Genomic DNA, 23,681 nt, shown 5'->3' on the forward strand with positions numbered 1-23,681 from the left:
ATGCCACAAAGATTAAGGCAGCAAACATAAGGATCTCTATTCAAGTATTACAACAGATATAAGCAAGCTGATGAGGGTATTCCACCTTATCCCACTGGTTATTCATGATGCAAAACAAGGTGAGTAGCAGTCTCATCATTAGCAGATCACAAAATGCATATGTGAGATACATGTATAATGTTTAGAGGTACCCTCTGAGCATGAACTCTTTAGTATTGAGCTTTTCCAAAATGTAACCTAAAAAAATAGCAAGTCATAACTCATAAGAACCAATCTTGAATTAGAAGTTCCATGAAAGAATCACTGACAAACCACCCCAAAGCTAAAGAAAAAAGTGCTGATAGACCAAAGATAATAAATATAACTTGGAAAAAAGGATGGATATGAGCATTCCTCTACCCCACTTGGCGATTGGCATTCTTCCCAAAAGCAAAAAATACATTAAACAGCATGACCAAAGGAAAAAGGGTGGTGAGCAAACCTTGTAAACTTCCACGGGCTTATGTAAAATCCACAACTCTATTTCTGTAAAGATCGTATCTGCTTAACCACTTTATGCCATATAGATCCATGTTTTTGTGGAGATTGCAAAAGCTAGATTAATTATGGAAATGTTCTTGATACTGATTTACAGAAAACAGAAATCTATCTTCAAAAGGTTACAGACACATTTCTCACACTCTAGGTAATCTACTTTCCCTTTCACCAGCCAAAGGAGGTCTCATGACTTTTGACCTCTTAGCTATAGATATTGGAATCTTACAGGACCAAAGTACAAGGGAATACTGGAAAGATAATGATTGAACAAACATGACCAGTCTCCCTTCAAATTATAAATTACAAGGCCTCTTCCATCCCTCCAAACTCTTGGAAAATTTCTCAATACCTTGGTGTCCTGATATGACATCCTTAAATTATCCCCTAAACATTGTAGATGGGCTGTAGCAAATCAACAGCCTGCTAAAGAAGATAATCCAAAACAATGGGATCTACATTTACCCTAGAAACACAAGATTTAAACAAATTAATCTAACGTCTGAATAAAGTTAAATCTTAAGAGTTAGAGATTTATGAAGCATCTCCTATATTGTTACCAAAACATATCATCTTACGCCAGAATACTTATAAAGAAAGAACGGAAACAGAAGTGCACAGCTTATTTCTAACCAAAATAATAACATATACTGACACGTACCTCCCATGTAAAAATTTACAGTATTGGTACAAGAACTTGGAGGCACCTTCAATTGTTTTGGAAGAGTGGAAACCTTTCAGACCTACACAAAGTATATAAAATTATAAACCATTTATAAAGAGGATTAGCATTTCTAAACAATTCTTGCAAGAGTTGAACCAACAATTCTGACATGTATTCTGTATATAAAAGCTTGACAATGTTAATTTTCTAAAATATTCAGGATAGGTTGGCTGCACCACCACTATCAGGCAAATATAAAAAAATAAGGCATCACATAATGACAATGATTTCAAAATTGCTGAAAGTCTTTTACTCTGCAACCTAATATTTCAATTTTGAACCTATAACTATATACAGAGTATATTTTATGAGAAGACAGCTAATGACAGTTATGGATGCATATGATTTTAGCATGCCCAGACCTTTACAGTCTCCTAGTATCAACAAAAAGAGAAATTATTTGAGGTAAAACCTGAAATCCCTAGTTTTAGGGACATGGATCAACCAACAAGAGAATATACTTCCTAATTACCGCTCGAAGGCTGACTACCAATATTTGAAAGAGGTAAGAGAAATCAATATAAAAGCAGTAAACTTTAAAGGTGGTAAAAAGGTGAACTAGAAATAAAAAATTGACTCTCAAATGTGCCCTACATCATAAAAGATCGTTTTTCAGTCACCAAAGTAGAATAAAGGAACACAAATGCTTCAAATATTTTGCAGATTTAATAGTACAGGTATGACTGGATAAGGCAGGGTAATTGAAATATACAGACCAAAATCTTTGTGGTGAACTGGATCATTCAGCCCTTGCATAAAGGCACCAAGCACAAATTTCTCTGGAAACAAAGCTCTGCAGTTGTCCTGATTCTTCCATTCAATATCCAAAAAAGACTTCATAATCATGCACCTAACTGAAGCACAAAAAAAAAGGCAGTCAATTATACAGGGAGGATGAATTATGTGAAAAGGGCAAGAATCTCAGGCATAGGATACACTTCAAAGTGAAATAAATTTAACTGCCGATTGATGTTAAGTAATACATCTATACCATGCGGATTATCATGAAAAAGTCCCCGTTCCCATAAAATAGCTAGCCAGTCAAAGTTGCCACCAAGCATATTAATTTGCTGATTAGATGCTTCGGGATCCATAACACTTTTATGGCAAACACATGATTGGAGTAGCATCATAATCTGTAAAAGAGAAATGATTCTGTAACAGTCTATCCATCTTCACATGTTATAAAACTGAATATCATATGAATACCAAGGGGTATCCCTCAAGCAGAAAAAGAAGGGAGAAACTAAACCACTACAGCCTAAAACTCAATAATCAGCCAAGTACAAAAGACGAGATATAGACAAAGTCAGCATGCCCTCAAGTAATATAATTCTGCAGATATCATTAATGATTAAGATAAGCAATGCTAAATGAAGGGAAATTATTGCAAAAGGGATTTCAAATTATATTTAGGGTATTAAAATTTTGGAGCTGCATGCGAAGTACAAACACCAATAAAAAAAAATCAACTATTGTTATCATCTGTTACTAATGACAATGTTGAACAATTTATCTGCTTTCACATGAGTGGCTCATAGTTTCAAATATTGGCTGATACAATACATAAATTACTACATTTTTTTAAACCAATACTTCCATACAGTAAAGGACCCGTACATGTTGGCTGATACAGAAAAACTAGAGTCAAAACAACACCGATTGAAAGCTGATACAACTTAAGCGACCAATATTATTAAAAAATAATAATAGATAAATAAAAATTACTGCATTAATTTAAGTCGAAACTCATCAGAATTTTTCTATCTTAGAAACAATATTAGCTGAAGTGGTGCAAATGATGATAAAACACATAAGCAAGGCAGAAAAGGTGCTTCGTATCAGTATTAATCTACCCTCTTTTGGCAAAAGCTTAGATTTTTAAGATGCAAAACCTTCTTCTGAAATCTATCAACGGTAAAATCCCAAACAATTATACACTAGAAAGGACCAACAAGAGGAAGACTCAAATCAGTTGAAGAAAGAAACTTCACCAAACAACCAAAGAAATTAGTTTAAGATTTATAATTTGATGCCTCGACAACTTGAATCAGACCATGGTTCTGAAAATAGACCCTCAAAATGCTGTTCCTTAAACCAGTGGAAGACATCCCAAATAAACCCAAGTTTTTCTCACTGATTGGGAAAAAAAAAAAAAAAAAAAAAAAAAAAAAAAAAAAAAAACCACACATGCACATGTCGTATAGTAAGTGAAGGGGAAAAGTTGCTTTCCTAAATACATGGCTGATTAGAGCACAAATGAGCTGAAAGGTCCATCTTCTTTCTTCATGCACATTTGAAATTCCAACAATAAACCTACCAGACATATATGAACTCCAAAGCTTAGAAAGAGGGGAAATGTTTCATAGTATTCAAGGCAAGAGCTGCTAAAGAATTTGAAATCTACAGTTTTGGTTAATCCTGCCTAGGATATTGACAGTATTAGTCAACATGGATATGTGCTAACACAATACAACATTCTCTATCCAACAATTTGGGGCAGGGAGAGAAGGGAAGAAGAGAGGGGAGGGGGGGGGGGGGGGGGGGGTACTTTGTATATGAACCTGATGATTCCATGCAGCCTCAACCAAGTGAGTGCCATATTCATCAAGCATCTCATAAAGAAGTATGAATGCCTCCCACTTCTGCTTTTCGCTCAAATATTCATCAGCTGAGAGGCATATTTGCCCAATGCCTAGTGATTTGGCTTCCTCTTCAGCCCAGACATCCCTTTTTGTCATGCCATGAGGAACTGGAGCTCTATGGCGTGACTTTTTCTCTGTAACAACTGGATTGAGCTGCTCTCCATCATTTATAAGCATTACTCTCTTCAGTATGTATAAAGACTGCTTCCTTATCAAGCCTTCCTTTTCAACCTGGACACCCCCACATCAAAAATATAAAATATCAATCAATAAAGAAACAAGATTATGCAGTATGAAATAGATCAATTTTTAATTAAGATGAATATAATAAGCCCACTACTTTAGTGGCCATTTATATATTTTAGTATATATTAATGAATCGATTAAGAAAAGAGGACACAGTACCAAGCCTCTTTTAATTTCATCCCAAAATTCCTTTTCAGCTCTTATGTCAAATTCTTCAGCTCTATGATCATCCATTTCCACTTGAGACTGATCAACAGAAGAAAAATAAGACAAATACATAGAGATTATACCATATGCATCTCTCCTTTCTGCAAGTCCCAAAGCAAAAAGAACTCGGGAACACTTCCATAGATTCATGAAGAAATGTTGCCTAGAACACCAACAAAGACACTTATTACAAACTAAAATAATTATTTGAATTCAAAACATAAAAAGTATCTGTTCTATAATACTGCACCTGGATATACAGCAGTTTCCACCTTGAATGCAAACTTCATATGAGCACTTCGAAGAAAATGCTTTAAAAATGGATGGGAGCAGAAGACTAGTGGTGCAAGACCTATGATCAAGACTCTGTGAAAGCATTTGGATAGTCAAATTGCATAGATCCCATAAAAGATTACCACAAAATGTTTCTGATGGGATGGAAGAGCCTTTCATATCTTGGTTTTTCTCTGCTGCAGCATCCAGTAGGCAGCTCAAAATGTAGCATGACAGAGTCAATGGAAGAACTGGAGCATTATCACTTTTGTTAACCAATTTCTGCAAGTCTCCTGAGCTCTGAAAGATGGAACACCTACTCCATATAATGACAGATTTATCTTCGTTTTGACACATGTCCATGGAAAACCCAACTGATCGCAGGAGAATTGGAACCAGTGAGGCCTCAATTAGTTCCCAGTTATTGGTTTCACTTACAACTTCAAGCACAGAGCCTACAATCTAAAACAAAATAGAAAATGCCACACATTAATTAAATTACCAGCAATGACACTCCGTAAATAAACAAGGGAATTCACAATATTCTTTACACAAACTTACCTCATGTAACATTTCTTTCTCATACAGCTGAAACATCTTCATCATTGGGATGAAACCATCCCACATAAAACATTCCAGAGCAACAGAATTCACTCCTGCCAAAACCAATGATTTAGTCATAGTTGTTATCAGCCATTCATACCTTATCCGTGAAAAAAACAAAGACCAATTCCAACATAACTTGTTTGTTATTAAGTAAATTTGTGAAACAATTTTGATATAAATATATAGAATTAAATTAAGTCGAATTAAATTCTTGGTTCATGTAACCGACGGCACCTTTGGGATTAAGGCTTTGATTATTGTTGCTGTTGAATTAATTGTTGTATGTAAGGATTGTACTAAAAACAAAAGCTTTAATCCATGAGCCATGATTGTATCTCTAGCGGTCATCAACAAAGATCCTCTTCCTCCTTTCCCTTCAATCAAGTGCTACATGCTCTTGTAAATCCAATTTCCTCAAATCATTCTCAACTCCTTCCACCTAAGTCATCTTTGGCCTCTCTTGACACCTTCTAAAATCTTCTAGATGAAATTGGCTCTCCTAAGAATATGGTAAAAAATGATTTAATAATCTATTATATGGCATTTTGTAGAAGAGATGCCATTTACTTTAAAGTATTTGAACTTTCTTGCAAAGATATTTCTTGGATCATGACTATATTCACTTCTAAATGTTCTCTATTTTTTTGAAATATCATTACATGGATTTTTCTTGGCGAGGAGAGGGTTGGGGGAGGCATGAGACAAGAGAACCTTCCAGCTTCTCTTCCCTTTGTTATATGTGGTCTATTCGTCAGAACATAAAATTGGCAATAAACCTGAGTTCTCTTTTCATTGACCCTTTAAACATAAAACTAGACTGTTGTAGTTAAAGATGAGAATACTCATCGATCACCTTTCAGAATGCATACCTCCCCTTTCCCCGGCAATATAACGACAAAGCTACCACCTCTTCCGAATTCTCACAAACTTATGACCTTATGTTAAAGATTTAGCAAACAATATATAAACACTGCAGTTCAAAATGACCAACATTTAAATCATGACCCTAATCCTTAATGCTTAGCAGATGATACACAACATAGACCAGAGTCACCAGACACATACAGTACAGAAAACCCTAAGTAAACTACATCCTACACTTTAAGTCGTATACCGCCTACAAAGATCTTCTTCATACTGTGGAAAAAGTTCCACAACAAGATACACCCCTTATAATTACTACAGTTAAATTATAGCCCCATTGGTAGCTAAAGGGGACATTATTCTAGTAAACTCGAGCATGTGTTAAAATACATCTATAATTCTCAATAGCATCGCAAAAGTAACCATACTTAAGCATCCCAAAATTAAAGCCAGACAATTGAAATGTGACCATACTTAAACGAAACTCAAATTCTGACCATACATAAGCGAAAGCACTACCGAAGCGAAACTCAAAAAGAATTGGGTATTTCCAGTAGTCTAAATTCAATACTTACCCATTTTCTTCATAAGATGAGAGAGCCCCCGCAAGTAGGATACAATAAATGCACATTCCTCAGAATCTAACTTCTTATTATCCTCAATAATCGCCTAATCACACCAAACACACACAAAAATGGGCAAAACCCAGTGAATTACATCAAAGCAAAAATTGAAAATTACAACACCAAAAAATGAAATTTGTAAAACGAACAAGAAAATCAAACCTTGATGAGATTGGAGAAATCTGGAAGAAGCGAATCAAAGAGGGATGAATGCGATACACCAGTAGAAGTTGAAATACAGTCTAACATTGCTGGAACTGCTGCCGGAGGAACAGTGCGGAAACTCTGCGACAGTGAAGAAGTGAGCAAATCCGCCATTTTTGAGGAGATTGCAAGTTCAATCGCCGAATTCAGAGTTGAATCGCTGAAATTAGCGCGAACAATCGCACAGTGTAACAGTTAATTTGGTGAAAGTGGTATCTAGGGTTCTGCAAAAACCCCTGCTAAACCCCGAATCAAATGCGCGCCTATGCCTTTTATCTTAATTTTCCCACTCTTTTCTTTAATCTCTCAAGCTTTTTCTTTTTTTTTTTTTTTTCACTAGGGAATAAACTAAATTCCACAGATCAATCAATTTTAAAAACTATTCGTGGTTTGATATTTGTCCGTGTAAAACTGCTAACATTGTTATTGGCACTAGAGGAATAGAGGAAACCTTTCACCGAGCTATTTGGGGGCCAACCTTGCTAGATTAGTATAACTTAGTTAATGAGCTTAAATAACCTAATTTTACTTGTAAAATATTGGGACATGGTTGTAAAATATTTTAATCACGACGTCTTTAATATTTTCGGCCAACATCCGCCATTGTTACCTAATGTATTATTAGAATTTTGGAAAATTTGTCTAAGACAACCTTTTAAAAGACATTTTTTGTCTGGGAAAACTTTTTAAATTTTTTTTGGCAAAGTTAGACCCGTTTAATTTTTTTTTTTATTTTGTTAAGGACGACCAACCCCTACTTTCAGGCCATTGACCACCGGAATCCAACGTTGACTTGCACATGGTCCTTCTAGCAAACTGGAAACACATAGCCGCATCTCTTGTCTTCAAATCAATCCATATTTAGCAAGCAATTTCTATACAATCAAATCCAAATCAATTCCAAAATCGAAACCCTAATTTTACAATTTCATAGAATTCGAACAATTGGGTAGAAATTACTAACCTTAAATGCAAACAAGATCAATCCCACCAATTCTGAATTGACGAATACCCCTATCAAACCCTAAATTAGGGAGAATTTTTAGTTATGGATTCAATTGAAGAAGAAAAGGGGTTTTTATGTGAAAAAATTGAAGGAAAAAAGGGTTCAAATAGGAGAAATAAGGACCATTTGCAAGTCAAGTGCGATTCAACGTCGGTTTCTGATGGTCAATGGCCTGAAAGTGGGGGTTGGTTGTCCTTCACACAAAAAAAAAAAAAAAAAAAAAAAACGGGTCTGATTTTGCAAAAAAAAAAAAGAAAGTTGTCCTAGATAAAAAAATGTCTTTTAAAAGGTTGTCTTAGGCAAATTTTCCTACAGTTTTTATGCATATAACCTCTAATATCATTAAATTAGTAGTTCTAAGTTGAAATTACCTTGTCTGCATTAGCTTTCAATTCTGCCTAATTGTATGGAACCGCTAATGGTATCATAAGTTTTATGCATAGAACCTCTTATACTATTAGCAGTTCTATATTAGATATAATTGTTAACAATGAAGAAGTGACTACTTTAGTTTTGATTACATGTAAAATACTTGCAACTCTTTGCATATACTAATATGTGTCGATTTGAATAATTTTGTAACTTGATTTACTAGTATCTTTTGTGGGTTAACTTTCAACAACAAAGAGATATAAATATCCCTCACTAGTCACCACCCATGTATGAACAATTTTAACACAAGTTCAGAAATGTTTTTCTAATCGATAATATACTCGAAAATTGAAGTTATGTTGATAAAATTCAAATCATAATTTTGAGTTACACAGTCAAAGTTGAAACAAAACGAGAGTATGGCCATGTTTGGTAATTAGCTGGTTATAATAGTTGGTTTGACTAGCTGGTTATAGTAGCTGGATTGACTAGCTGGTTATGATTAGCTGATTGTATAAAAATGTTTGGTAAATAGCTGTTAATTGTTAGCTGTTTTAGTGTATTTAAGAAACAAAAAGCTAATTGTACAATAAGCTAATTATAAAAAGCTCTTATAATGAGCTTTTTCTAAAAGAGCTTTTTGAGCCCAAAAAGCTCTTTTAATAAACTATATACCAAACACCCAAATTAGCTTTTTAATTGGTCAAACATCTAATTGGACAAAATAAGCTAAAAGCTCTTTAAAAAGCTTTTTACCAAACACACCCCATAGGCAAAAAAAAAGGCAAGTATTAAATTTTTGATTTTACAAATAAACAAGTTCTTGTACCTAGACGTTTTAAAAAAATATCATTAACTCAAAAGATAAGATTTTTCTAATTATTTTTTTCTTAATCTTGTTGTTACCCTCTATCCACTATTCCACTCTCTGACAAATGAGCAAGTGGCAAGTGATTAACGTTAAAGCGAGTGTATTAAAAAACTATATAGTACCAAAAATAATACAATTGAATAAATATAATAACGCATAACAGACAAAATCTTCTTACTAAGAAGTTCACTATATCAGTCTCATTCATTTCATCATTTACAGAAAAGGCACACCCAAAATTTGAACCGCCATTAATCAATTTTCTTCAATATGCAGTGTTTTCCGCCATTAACAAACCTCTTCTTCGTCTTCTTCATCTTCTCCATTTCTTCAAGTTGGTGACATTGATTAATAATTTCTTATTTTCTCTGGTTTTATTTAGTTTTATTTTTTTAATTGAAATTTAAACGTTTTATGGTGTTTTTGAGCAGGTTTTTTTGAAGTTGTTGTTTCCGAACAAGGGTTTTGCTCTGCTACAACTTCCACCATTAATGGCGAAAATTCCAAAGCTTTGTATTGGAAAGTTACTAACCCTACACTCGCACCGGTTCATCTCGAAGGTTAGTTATTTGGCATTTGATTTTGTAAGAATTGTTTGGTTACGAATTAGGGTTTTGTGTATCGATTATTTATTTGTTTTGTGACTTTTCTTATTTGATTTATTGTAGATTTGTTGATTTGTTTTCGGAGATGAAATATTGAAATGAAAATTTTATTTTAGTTAATTAGTCTTGATCATTGGTATTAGTGAATAGTGATTTGGATATCGTGTTCGACATTTGTTGGCGAAATCTGCTATTATTTGTTGGTGATGTTTTTGTATGATGATTTGGTAGATACATGTGTTTGATGAACTGTTGGATGAGGGTGTTTATGGTTTAAACTTTAGTGCGAGTTAAACAATCGTTTTTCTTTTAAAAGGCAAATACTTACTGGATTATTTGATAGAATAAGTATGTGTTTGTGAAGAACTGAGGTAACATACAATACAGAAATATGTTTGTATTTGATGAATATGATGATTGTAGATTTGTTGAGTTGTATTCTTGTACCTTAATTCGGTTATTTTGCTTGTTGTGGCTTCTTTGCTTGAGTAATCATGGTGTAATACCAATGGTGTGCATATTTTGAAATATGCCAACTTCAAGGCCTTCCTTGTGAACTGTGCCCTCTTTAGGCCCATCCATTCGTTTATTTATTGTTTAGTTTTTCTTTTATAATTTTATTTTATGATTGCAAATGGTTTAAAGGTAATTGTTAGGATAATTTGGCTACTTGGCTCATCAAGTTTGCACTTTGCGGTCCGTGTTTTTCCGTCAAGGTTCCACTGTTCCACAGTTCATTATTTTCTTTAAGTGATAGTATGATATCATTAGATATGTCTCTTGTTTCTAGTTATATCCCTATTTAACTCTTGTGCCTCATATGTCTTGCATGCAGATTTACCTGGGTTTACTCGAAGTGTATACAAAAGAGATTATGCGTTGATAACGCCTGAAAGCCATGTGTTGAGCCCTCTACCTGAGTGGTTAGTATTAATTCTAATTTTTTTGTACAATTTAGTCACCTTTAACTCTTAGTGTTGTAAATCATGGTGATTTTATTTGTTTACTGCTGCTAAAGGAAGAATACCTTGGGAATACATTTGATCACACCAGCAATGGGCTCACACTTTGTCATGTACATTGCCAAGATGCAAGGTAATAGAAAGGGTCCTTATCTTATCTTTTACGTAGTATGGAGAAATTTATATACTGATATAAACTCTTTGATGCGGAAGGAGCTTTTGTATGGACTTGAGACATGCTTTCTAAATCTTGGAAATTCAGTAACTTTGTGTAAAGGGCTACTCTGGTGTATTAGGTAGAGATACTTGGTTTTGTTTTATATAATTCTTTCGTCATCTCATTGTGTGCAGACAATTCAAGATCAGCACCCCCTCCTGTTGATGTTGAGAGGTGATGATAGTGTTGCCTTTCCTGCAGAATTTGAAAGGAATGAGAATTCACCTCTGCATTTGGTTCCTTTCATCAATTTTGTGTTTTTACTGATTCTCTGTTGCCATCGTAGGACATCTTTGGTTTAAATTTCAACTATCTTTGTCTGTGGTGGTAGGTTTATTTTCGTGGTTGATGGAGCTGTCACTTTGACTAATGGCTCTGACAGCAGTCATACCTTAGTGGTAAGAGGTTTTATCCTTTCACTTTAATTTCCCCCCCTGGAAATTTAGGAGAAATTCTCAAGTATGGGAAGTTTTTAAACACTTGAAGGGATTAGTTTATGGGGTGTGTTGGGCTTGTATGTTTTCCCTGGCCCTCTTCTAGAATCCATTGTAGGAGGGGTGTAGCCATGGCCCACAAGGAAGTCTGGTGGCTCTTTTACTTGCCTATATGTTTACAATTGCTTACTTAAATCTCTCCATGCTTCTGCTTACACTTTTGGCGTCGATGTTTGGAAATTTGAGGTCTTACATCAGGTTATAGCCTTATGCTGCCTTGTTGGTTATGCCTCTACCATCTGTACTCTGTAGTATTGTAACGAGAGCTCATTTTTTTATTACATTACTAGGTTTCTGGATATTTTTGGAACCTCAACATCTTGATTGGTATTATAGGTACAAGCTAAGAGGCAATATTTGGAGTTGTGAAGCTGAGAATACAGATGCAATATTTACTAAAAGCATGAGAAAGAAAGAAGAACAAAAAAACCGTTAATGAGCAAATTAGGAGGAGTTTTTCCAAAAAAAAAAAAAAAAAAAAAAAAGGCAGTTTTAATTTTTATGGTGAGTGAGAATAGTTGAAAATATAGATTTATGTGGAAGAAAAGGAGCAGTTATTATTGGGTGGTTATAACTTCCGATAGGACGTTTTAAAAAAAAATAATCTTAATTCTTAATTTTTTATTGTAATTGTGAATAAGAGAGGTGATTTTGCAACTTGAGAGGGGTGATTTGAGGATAGTGAAATTTAAAACCCAAAAAGCCTTTTCACTTTATATATAGGATGAAGTGGATTAGCTTGGCTCCTCTCTTGTTGGCATTGTGGTATATGCATGTCTTGCTTCTCATCTTCTGAACCAACCAATGGACTGGCTATTTTTTGTGTTTAGTGGTAAAGTGTGAAGTTACATGCCTTTATTTACATGAGAGAAGCTGTGTGAATGTGTGATGAAGTAGTGTAACTTGCGTACCTTTGCGTTTCTGTTGGTGTTTTTGGCAGCCCAGGGGGGTTCTTTAATTTCCATATAATCGACTTCTTAAATACGACGCAAACCTTTTTTTTTTGTTTTATTTATTTTTTATTAATATGTATAATTTCTGTGATGTAGGTGGATTCATTTGCTTATCTTCCTCCAAATTTCCAGCATTCAATTGACAGTGATACGCCTGCTAGTCTTGTTGTTTTTGAACGAAGGTTTATCCTATTTTCTTTCTTTTATTTCTATGACATTTTTACCTCATTTGTAGTTTTCTTGACACATGGCTGTGTTTGCTAATAGACTATTTCTAGCTCGGCAAATTAAAGTAGTATATTACATCGTGGATATGTTCTTTTCAATAATTTTGTTGAAGTGGACTTGTCTTTGTTAAGCTGAATTGATTTTTGATTAGGATTTATACATATTTACTCCGTAGTTTATCATGATGGTTACCTTTTTTTTTTTTTTTTTTTTTTTTTTTTTTTTTTTTTTTTTAACTGGTGCTATGTTTGTTATCCCTTAAATTATTACTACTGCCAAGTTTAACTAGAAACTTCATATTAATGCAATAGTATTAGTGGTCTTGAATCTTTTCAATTATTATATCAGTAACAATTATCATGATAAATTATCAATCAGTACAAAGTAGAAGATTGTAATTAATTTTATTGATAAATGTGAGAAAGTGGCATGAAAGCTGAATTAACTTTTGTTTGATTGAATACCTATTTGTGGTATTGAATTGATCTTTTTGTTGAATTTTTGTTTCTGAGATGAAATGTGGCCTATCTCAAGTATTGAAGTATATGGATAAGCTTTATGTTTGTAGCATGTTTTCAAATTGTGGAATAGTACGATTTTGTATAGTCCCTCCTACATCATACCCAGAGATAATCTAATAAGTGATTAAAAAGTAGTTCCTTTTTGTGAATCTGTTATCAAATTGGCGATACAATTAAAAAGTAGTTCCCATCCTCTTGTGATCATAATGTTCCTTTTGAAAGAATTGAAAGAGTTCAATTTGTTTTTCTTTCAAGGCATTCTTATCTGGGCAATCATGTTCCTGAGCTTACAATTGGCTCAACAGATAAGCAGCCACTGCTTGAAACTCCTGGAGAGGTATGCTTTTCTTCTGGAGTGTATAGTCTTCGTTTGTCACTGATCAATTTACACATGTTTCTTTTAGTGTTTTATTATTACTATTATTATTATTTTTTTTTTTTGGTTTTGGCATTTGAGCAGTAAAGGATCATCTAAATCATGGGCAACAATGTTTAATTTTAGATTTTTATTCCAAATTTCCTTATAAAACATTTATCAAAATTTTTATTTAGGATACCATAAAACGATTTCAAGTGTGGTCCCTGCTTGCTATACTAGATCCATATACCAAGAAAAATGTGTAAAGTAATTTAAGTGAATCCTTGTGGTTACTTTTTGAGGAGTCAGGACTCAGGCGAGATATAGTGTTGTATGCAATAAGATATTTAATCCCACATAAAGCTAGATTGGGGCAAAATAATATGTATAAGAGGGAAGAACTTCATGGAATGGAATTAGATGGAAAGTGGGACTACTTTATGGAGCGGTAGGAGTAGATCATTGAGTGAAATTAGCGCTTTCCTGCCAATAAGCCTCTTTCGTTGTTAAATATGGATTATTTCCTTCAAGCTCTTTTCAAAAGTTTACATATTTGAGGGAGTGGAAAGGACCTTGTGGAACCATAGGTTCCCTAGTCCCCTTATGTTAGGACTGCTTGAAGGCTCAGTCTGTTGCTTGGGCCTTACATCAATCATTATTTTCTTTTCATTGTGTAATGTATTGAAAGGTGGGAAACTTGTATGGTGATTAGACAAAGACAAGGTAAGATGCTGTGGCAAATCCTTCCTAAATTTCTGTTGTGTTGAATATATGTTTTTCTTGTGGCCAGATTTTCCAGCTCAGGAAGCTTCTTCCGACTTCAATGGCCTATGATTTCAATATCCATGTAAGCCAAGACACTCCAGTAATACAAGCTGTGTTACAGCATTTAAAACAGTTAACTCGTTTTAATTCGTTAAAGTATTTGGGTTAATTAGTTGTTTGTCTTATCTGCATCCTTTCATCCCTTGTTTTGTTTAATGATCGCTGTTATACTTGTTTTGTACAAACTTTAATTTTTTGAAGTTTGGGTTGATTTATGATTTGTCTTATCTTTATCCTGTTGTCCCTATTGTTTATAAACTTAGTGTAATAATTCTTTTTAAATTTGTTTGTGTCTTATATAATTCACTTTCTGCAGTGGTAGGGACTAATATAACATATATTGACTGCTTTCTTGGATCCAGAAACTATACTTATCACTTCATACTATTATACATTGCATGTGTATTTTTGAAATCTCTATACACTTAGGTTAACTAGTCACATAGTATGCACAATAATTCGATGCAATCCTCAATCAATATTATTAATGTTTGTGGGATTAGAAATTGGATGGACAAATAGAGTAAAACAAGCTTGCTCTTTTTTGCTCCTTTGTGAAATTGGACTAGAAAGATTACTCAAGTAAAGGCTTTTTATTTATCGTCTATAAGTGTTTAATGTTTTGATGACCTAACACCCCATACATAGTTTAAAGACAGTTTTTAATTTGACGTTAGTTCGTTACTATGTATGTATGCAGATCATGGATTTTCAGCCTGGTGAATATCTCAATGTGAAGGTAACCTGTTGCTCTTTTTTGCCTTTTATTCTTTTATACTTATGTATTGTTTTGGCTCTCTAATATAAGCTTTCTTTGTAAAAGAAAAAAGAAATATTTTAATGAAAGCTTCCCTCACTTGAGTATTGTGATGGGTGACATGGCTTTGAACATCATTCTGAACCAGTTTAAGCAGCGTTAGTTTCACTGGTAAAATGAGCTGCTATTGGTTTCTTTGTTTTTGCTTCCCTTGTGCTGCTTTGTTTATCTTTTCTTGTTCACAGCTTTGTGTTATCATCATAATAGGTTACTATCTGTTCCAATATTACTAGTCACAGTCGGTTTATATCATGGTAGCATGGTGTTTTACAAGTATTTGGACTTTTGATTTAACCCCTTCCACAGGAGGTTCATTACAACCAACATGGCTTATTACTTCTCGAAGGTCAGGGCATTTACAGATTGGGTGACAGTTGGTAAGCACATTGCTATTCCACGTATGATATATATGCATTCGGGCACATCCTTTAGGTTTGAGGCTTCCACTCTTCATTCTAGTTTCATTATCTGTATAGTGTATACCTCTACTTGCATCATCAGGCAAGGAAATATATTCGAAATTGCTTAAATTACTTATGGATTCTATAAGCTTTTAATTTTAGGGTACTAATTCGGATGCTCGACATATAATTACTCTTATACAATCATTACCATAATAAACATTTCCTGGAAAATCAACATATTTGTACTAATCTAAATTTAGTATGCTTTGCAAGATAAAGCTAAAAGCTAAAGCTTTAATCTTGGAAATCATATGATAAAGAGAAAATGTTGTTTTCATAACCCTGGTAAGACCTTGTAGGAACAATCACCCCCAAAAATAAACGATGGACTTGGTGGCTTGGCACGCAGCTTATTTAAAACTTCCTGCACCGTATTTATAAAATCCAACACATGATAAACTTATTTATCATGTAAACTTTGAGCATTGACCCCACATAGCCCTTGATGCTTGATGAATTTATTATTTTCTCAACTTCTTCCACTTCTTGAAAAGTGTGTGACATTATATTGGCTGTCTTGTAATAGGCACCCTGTTCAAGCAGGCGATGCTATATGGATGGCGCCATTTGTGCCTCAATGGTGAGTTTAAAATCTTGTCATTTCAGCAGATGTTCTGATATCAATCAGTTTAAAAAACTGAAATATCTCAATCCTTTCAGGTATGCTGCCCTTGGGAAATCCAGGACACGTTATCTGATATACAAAGATGTAAACAGGAATCCTCTGTAATGTTGTTTTGGTGATGTGATGAAAAAACATACTCGTGGATTTTTCGCATTAATGTGAAAGTCCATGTGTTATGTCATGGTCAAGTTTGTATACAATTATCAAGGATCTAATGCATAATAAAGATTTTTTTTGTGGTTTCTTTCTTGTTATTGCTTTGATAAAAAATGAAGGATTGTGTTTCCAAAATAATCTAAGATCAAATAATAGGTATTCTTGGTGATGGTCTGAGAGGTATCTGAAGCTTCATCATTGTCAGAGGTCTTTGAGGGCATGATAAATATTGCTCTAGCCCTCCCAGTGTATGTTACTGGTGGCTTGGCACATTGATGCTCCCTTGGTGTCTTATTTATATTATTCTTATTACCGATCAAAGAAAAGCTTCATTGGGTTAATTATCAGAGAACAGGCTGCACTACTTAATTCATATTCAGATATTCATGTGAAGTGAATTGATTTGATTTCTAGAGATGGGTGAGACAAGGAAAGAAGGTTCTTTGTACACTTGTGTTGTCTTGGGTAAGAAAGGCAGAAAGCTGATTGTTGGATTTCCTGTATTTTTGATGGAAAGAAAGCTGATTGTTGTACACGTCTGCTATATGTATGCTGTTAGTCTCTCTTTCTGAAGTTCAGGGTGGATGAAGTTGACTGGAGTTTGCTAAATCCCATCATACCATTCATGCGAACTGTTTGATCATATTCATTTTTCACTTGCCACATATGTTATGTTGGCCTATAATTATGAGATAAATTTGATTTTGATGGGGCCCATGTAGTCATGTTACTATTTCATTTCAGTTTTCTGGACATACAGTCTGTTCTTCCTCTCCCCCCTTTCTTCTCTCTATGTAACTCATTTCGTTGATTTGGTGAACTCCATAGCTAAATGGCGGGCTATATTCTCTATCCCCTGTAGTAAGCTGACTGTCCAATGAAAGTTTTAGATATGGCACAGATGCGTAAAGAGCTGATCTTTATCCTTCATTCTTACAGCATATTCTGTTCCAGGCCTAATGTCTTTCTTCTTTCAAAACTCACTGGTTGAAAGTGAATCTGGAGGAAGGAAAAGATGGATAAGTATCTCTGGTTGTACGGCTTAACCCAACCTGCTCAGAAAGGCTGCTTTGACCAACCAGAGGTATGAAGATTTTCGAATTGATTCTTTTTATTCAGATGGGAATGCGATAGTCATAAATTAATTTTTTGTCATGGTAGTTGAGAATTCTTCGTTATTCCTCATTGATTCTGCTTGTTAGGATAGTTCAGTGTAACTCTTCTAATCCAATGGTACTAGGAACTAGAATATGTGTGAACCTTATCTTGTGTCTTTTTTTTATTTTTTTTTTAATTTTTTTACTGAAAGCTGTTATTCTGTCAAATCATTATCATAAAGAAAATGTTCGTACTAGCTTCCATCTTTGATTTGAATATATGAAAGCTTTTGAAGATATGTTCTATGGTGCTTCCACTAAGCTCATAATGCGTCACCTTGGAAATGGTGAAAAATGGGGTTAAATTGACCCTATGAATAAGTAATGCAAAGAGCAGGCACCATGACCGAGCCTGCTTTTTTTCTCGCCTTTCATGAGATGCCTTCCTCAGTCTTTCCAATTTGGGAAATTTTTGAATAATCTTGCCTTATTTTGCCCCCAAAAGCCCGCCTTTGTTCTCCACTTTGCACATTTTTTTCCCCAATTTTTTATGATTCTTTTTATGAAGGCATCTATTCTCTCTTTCTTTTTCATAAAGTAGTAGTTAGTGCTATTGATCTGGTGTAAATCTTGCCAGAGTTGCCTCTCTCACTAACAACTTGTGGTAACTGTAATTAATGTTTTGACTCTTGATCCAACCCTATTGCCGCCCTATTATGTGGCTTACATGAATTTGCTTTATTTTTATTTGGTAAAGGCTTTTAAAACAGTTATGTTCATGTTCATGTTCTCCTTGGTTTTACCATTTGTATGGCTTTCAAATCTTAATGGCAGTCAAAAGTAGATTGTTATAGTATTTGTTAAGTGGGCAACGGGACATAGGCACATAGTAATATAGTATATCCACTTGGCAACTTGTTATGGATGAATATTGTGGAATTTCTGTTTTCATTGATGTTATCACAATATGATATAAATTTATTTTATTATTTAGGGTTGTAGGAGCAAGAGCGAATCTAACAGCTAACAAGGTTGCCTTCAATAGTGTTATCAACTTTAAAAAGAACCTACACTAGTTGAATATTAGAAGTGGTAAGTTTTGCGCCTCAAGCTACGCCGCATTACATCTCGGTGCACCTCATTAAAATCAACTTGCCTATATCAAATAGTCGCATGGACCTCTCACTTTGTGTTTCAGTGCCTAGGCACACCTTTTTATACGTTGTATGTAGGTTGGTAGATACATTGGATAGGTTGGTGGGTTGTTTTGATGATATTAAGTACTTATTCTTAATGCTAGATCTGCTAATCATTTCTTGTCTAAAATAATCCCATCTATTTCTTACTAGGATAGGGAATTGACTACGGCCTTTTAAATTATCCAAAAGAATTTGTAATGTTCTGGAGCATGGCCTGGCCTGGCCTAGATTTACTCTAGCTTCTTCATTCCATGTGCTATTACTAGATCGATATTGATAGTTTGGTCTTTTGGCGAATATCTTAAGCATTCAAGTTTATGAATTGTAATCATTGCTAATTGATGTGATCACATGCTCACATCATATATCATCTGCTTTCTGCTCAACATTTTTAATCATATATGCTCTTTAGGTTGAAAATTATCATAGTATTTTTTCTGTAATATATCTTGATTGATAGGGCAATTAAAGTTTTGGAAGGTAGAATTTTCTGGTTTCTTTCCTGTAATGTATCATGCTGAGAAGGCCTGCAAGTTGAGGTTTCTATTTGATTGATAGGGTAATTAAAGCTTTTGTTGCTCTTCCCTTTGGTTAATTGAACTCACAATCAATGATAGTTTGGAGGCAATATAAGTATATAGAGGTTAGGATATAGGGTGCTGCAGACAAGACCACCCATGACATGAAGCTAAAAATTGTTAACGGCCTTCACACTCTTATCTACCAACCTTAATACGAACAAGTAGGTTCATTAGCGTGTTGCTCCAACTATACAAAAACCTCAAGAAAGAAAAGTTAAACACTTCTCACACTGATTAAAAACCTTCAAGGCACACCACACGTTTAAAAGGTGACAATTTCTGTGCTTAGATATTACATTCTATTGATTCTCTAACCTTTTATCTACCTTTAGATAAAAGTAAGGGGTTGTTAGTAGGTGACTCATATCTTACATATAATGATAAGTTAGTAGGTGACTCAAATAATCTTAGAAGAACATAGAAGTAAGGGGCTGTTCTCCGTCTCTCTTAGGATTCACTGAGCCTGTACTTGCTAGAAAAGTAATACTCCTTCTCTTCAGAACATTCTGCAGATCATCTACTTCTTACTGCCTTAGCTTGTATCAAACGATATGGCTTCTTTATGGGATTTTTATTCTATGTATTCTCACCATGGATATTGTGTAGAGCTATTAAAAGTAAATCATGTGCTATATTCAATGAGGAGACCCTTTATCCTTTCACTTTGAGGTTGCTATTTGCTTAATCTTTATTGGCATTAATGTTTGAGGTTAGTGAGGAAGTGCGAACTTGTGTTCTAGCTATAGCCGCAGTGAATGAGCTTTTACTAACTTTTTGATCATGAATGATAGAATGCTTGTTCTTTACTAAAGTCAACCAGTAAGTGAGGATTTTAAAACAATGTATACCGTTTCCTATCTTGATGTCTCAGAGATGTAATATGAACAACAGAACAAGTTAATGCTAATAAAGAGGGCCATGGTCTACAATTAGGATGAGTAAGCTAGGCCCAAATCTATTCAGGTTTCTGTATTATTTTGTATCTTCAGTTATGTGGAGAATCATCTTCCTATTATATTTTCTTTCTTTTTTCTTCTCTACTCAATTTGTTTCCTTGTCTAAAAGAAATGAATTTTCTAGGTGCTGGGTGTAATTTAATACTAGGATCATGTCAAATTGGCTATTGAGTGCATTGCTGGAGTTCTTTAGTTGTGATTGCAGTAAATGGGTTGCTGATTCCTTTGGTTGTCAGAGTAATTCTTCATTGTGAGATAGGAATGGAGGCCTACAATGACTTTTATCATATAAACCCCTGTGGATACTTGAGATTAGTCGGGAAATGTTATGAGTGTTGTATGCCAATGACTGCATTGATTGTCTTCCTTGTAAGCATAAATTTCTTAGGTTTGCATTTTTTAATAATGAATTAGCTGAAATTGCAAATTTAGAATTACATATATGGTGATTTAGTCGGTTAGTCTGAAATAGTTTTCACCAAGACTAATGTGGTGCTTTATTATTGAGTGAGCCTGTGTGACAAAGAATTGAATCAATAAGTACAGCTGTTTGGAAAACGATCCAAAATTTAGAATATTGAAATGTAGACTTTGGCATAGTTCTAGGCAGAGAGTATAGTTACTATAATATGTGTTAGTGAATTGAAACTGATTTATTATAATGTTACTAACCTTAAAATTTCAGCCATTGTTTCTTTAGTAGTGTAAGTTGGAAAGTGAGATAGAAATGGATTTAAGTGTCCTGAAACAACTGTTCATGGTCATATGGTATATATGTAGAAACAGATATTTCTATAAGTGAATTAGACAATAGATGTAGGACATCCCAAAAGAAGAAAGTAAGGTATAAATTTGTGGAAAGTAGTATATTTTGCCACAGTAATTATACTAAATACCTTGAGCTGAGTATTGATGATTTGTTGAGTATAGCTCTCGTTGGAATCATTGTCTGCTAACTTTACAAGGAAGAGAAAAAGGAGAAGATTGTGATTTGGCTGTACGATTCTAAGAGATTTAGAATACAAACTTTTTCGTCTGCTGCCACTGATGAAAGTGTGCTTTTGCTTTATGGTGAATGAAAGGGCAATGAAGTTGTAATCATGTCATGGAAATTGCAACTGTATCCCTTTATTCATTTATTTGGAGTTTTTAACGTAGGAGGCATGTGATAGGAATTGTCTCACGTCACGAGCGTAGCTTTACTGCTTGTCCATAGTCTATGATTGACCTGTATAAATAATACGAAGTATTTAGCAACGCTGATCTTTTACTAAATGAGAAATTAATACACCTAGATTATTATGCCATACACCTATATTATTATATGTACAAGATAATTTATGCCATACACTAGATTATTATTTATTCCGTATTAGGTTCCAAACTAAATAATTGATCCTCGTATAGGATATAATTCTAGGCTATACAACCTATATGCTAGGTCATCTGTTCCATGTTAGGCCCTAAAACTTATAAGCCTGAATCTCTGTATTGTGGTTAAGAATTCTGAAAGTAGTGGAATTTCTATAATGCACTCACTCCATTCTCACTAAGTGGGGTTACTCCAATGGTGGTGTTGCTAAGTGCTGGATCTGTGCAAAATATGAAGTCATGCTGCCTTATGCTGACAGTGGGAAAGAATAAAGATTTTCTGAGCCTCTTATCTATTTTCCATTTTTCATCTATATAGACTGCAGACTATTGTGGAGTGACATGTACAAACTTTTTTTCCACTTATTATTGTAGACTTGACAATGATTGCATGGTTTACTAAAATTAGTTAAGAATGCAAATTCCTAGATTTTCATTTTCTCTTGCTGAAACACTGAAGCTTAGGTTTCTAAGACTTGATGGGTTATGTAGCAGGTACCTGATTGTACTCAGCTGATTCTATTGACTTTGAGGAAGACTGCAAAGGTAACTATCTACTTAATAAGTAGAATGATTCTTGATGATTTGGTATTGACAGGTGGCTTCCGAAGTTCTTTCATGTATCTTTTTCTTCAGCATATCGCTTCTTTTGGTGAAGATGAATGTACCTTATTTTGATGGTTTCTAACTTAAAATGACCAAGGCTTTTAATGACAAAAAATTATAATGTTTACTTTTTAAGGAGATGGGGCTTAGGCAAATCTAAGAACAAGCTGCCCTGTGTTAGATAAATAACCTATGGGAAAAGGGCCATGCTGTCTTCTTGACTCTTGAGTGCTGCTTGCTAACCAATTGGAGTACAATTTAAAATAAAGACCTCAAGAAGTTTCCACTTTTCTTATTCATTCTTGTAGTGTACTAAAATCATTGCATCAATGCTCTTTGCGGTACTACAATATATTAGGGCATCGAACGATCATGGAGTCGTTCATTTTCTCTAGTATTTTTGCAACATACTCTGGTTATTTATGGCTATGTGGTATATGTTGCCTCATATTGGTAATCAGAGGAGCTTATCACAAGCTTATTAAACTCCTTGTGCTCAAAAGTTTTTTGTCCTTTATGGGAAATTGGGAAGTGTTTAAAAATTTGTATTTAGGAAATGCTCAAACTTGGATAGGACATATAATGCAATCTGATGGAACATGGTGGGACTGAGGAGACTTGACGATGATGTTTTTTTGGCTTCTAATGCTACATGCCTGCACCACACAATCTTTGTAGAAAATGGTAGTGCAATTTGCTAGGTTGATGGCCCATTGACTTCCCATATATTATGAAGTAGTATTAAGAAAGTAATAATGTTATTAGCAAGTTGAGTATTTGAAATACCGTCTCTCATTGGTTGTTGGATGTGCTTGTTGAGAATTTATTGGGCGGAATTGGGTAAATGTTGTTTTTGAGTGTTTTCATTTCTTTGTTGAAGCCTGACTATGAATTGTGAGTTTGTGACATCACTGTCTCACAAGTGCAAAGTGAAAATATTACTGACAATACTAATTGGATGCCCAACTGGTATCTGATGGCTAGTTATTTATTTGCTGTTGTTTAGTGTAACATTATTGCTACTATTGAATAAATGTTAACGCTTGCCATTGATGGCTTATAAGCTGTTGGTACAGAAATTTAAATAAGGAAAGTGAATGAAGAAATAGTTTTCATTTGATTTTGATGTGTCTAGGACAGGAATTATACCTCTTGCCTCCCTAAGTGATACAAGTATTTGTTTGATGGAAGTGGGGTAGGGAAGCATTGGATATTAGTTGAGGGGATACTAGTTGACTATATGCCATTTGGCTCATTATTTTGTATATTTTCTTTTCACCTCCATCTATGGCCTTGAAGGAATACCTCACTACGTAGGGCTGAATTTCATCATTTCATGACTTTTTGAATGTATCAATGATTATTAGACTGAGAAATATGGTGACCACTTAAGTACCTTCCCCTTTCTCTCATGAGGTGGTGCACCTTCTTCAGCTTACTTATGCTCATAGTAGCATAAATGGTGTAGAGG

General features: G+C 34.3%; 2 protein-coding genes across 3 annotated transcripts in view; one reads left to right on the top strand and one right to left on the bottom strand.

Moving 5' to 3' along the window:
• LOC145593370 (uncharacterized) overlaps positions 1-7,326 on the bottom strand; it is a 28,815-nt gene extending 21,489 nt beyond the window's left edge. The window contains exons 1-9 of one of the 2 annotated variants that reach the window (XM_081649713.1): positions 6,885-7,326; positions 6,675-6,768; positions 5,191-5,285; positions 4,607-5,091; positions 4,309-4,519; positions 3,823-4,134; positions 2,250-2,394; positions 1,975-2,112; positions 1,196-1,277 (exon numbers count right to left, since the gene is read on the bottom strand). In XM_081649713.1, the coding sequence (XP_081505839.1) occupies positions 1,196-1,277; positions 1,975-2,112; positions 2,250-2,394; positions 3,823-4,134; positions 4,309-4,519; positions 4,607-5,091; positions 5,191-5,285; positions 6,675-6,768; positions 6,885-7,040 (1,718 nt within the window). In that variant the 5' untranslated portion in view covers positions 7,041-7,326. Of the gene's footprint in view, positions 1-1,195; positions 1,278-1,974; positions 2,113-2,249; positions 2,395-3,822; positions 4,135-4,308; positions 4,520-4,606; positions 5,092-5,190; positions 5,286-6,674; positions 6,769-6,884 lie in introns of those variants that run through there. The other variant, XM_081649714.1, reaches the window with a different exon arrangement.
• Positions 7,327-9,353: 2,027 nt separating this feature from the next.
• On the top strand, positions 9,354-16,483 carry LOC145580053 ((S)-ureidoglycine aminohydrolase-like). Its single transcript, XM_081637377.1, has 13 exons — positions 9,354-9,509; positions 9,607-9,735; positions 10,616-10,703; positions 10,799-10,875; positions 11,094-11,133; positions 11,291-11,357; positions 12,503-12,588; positions 13,411-13,492; positions 14,304-14,360; positions 15,039-15,077; positions 15,462-15,532; positions 16,146-16,199; positions 16,280-16,483. The coding sequence occupies exons 1-13, from the start codon at positions 9,446-9,448 to the stop codon at positions 16,347-16,349; spliced, it is 924 nt and encodes a 307-aa protein (XP_081493503.1). The 5' UTR covers positions 9,354-9,445; the 3' UTR covers positions 16,350-16,483.
• Positions 16,484-23,681: the final 7,198 nt, after the last annotated feature.

The sequence above is a fragment of the Chenopodium album genome, chromosome 2 (assembly GCF_948465745.1).
Source record: "Chenopodium album chromosome 2, dcCheAlbu1.1, whole genome shotgun sequence".
Lineage (NCBI taxonomy): Eukaryota > Viridiplantae > Streptophyta > Magnoliopsida > Caryophyllales > Amaranthaceae > Chenopodium > Chenopodium album.

What these genes read in the sequence shown, in the direction of transcription:
- LOC145580053 (XM_081637377.1), top strand. Translation starts at nt 9,446, where the DNA reads ATGCAGTGTTTTCCGCCATTAACAAACCTCTTCTTCGTCTTCTTCATC. An exon ending in CATCTTCTCCATTTCTTCAA is followed by an intron (nt 9,510 to 9,606) that starts GTTGGTGACATT and finishes GTTTTTGAGCAG; the next exon opens with GTTTTTTTGAAGTTGTTGTT. An exon ending in CGCACCGGTTCATCTCGAAG is followed by an intron (nt 9,736 to 10,615) that starts GTTAGTTATTTG and finishes TCTTGCATGCAG; the next exon opens with ATTTACCTGGGTTTACTCGA.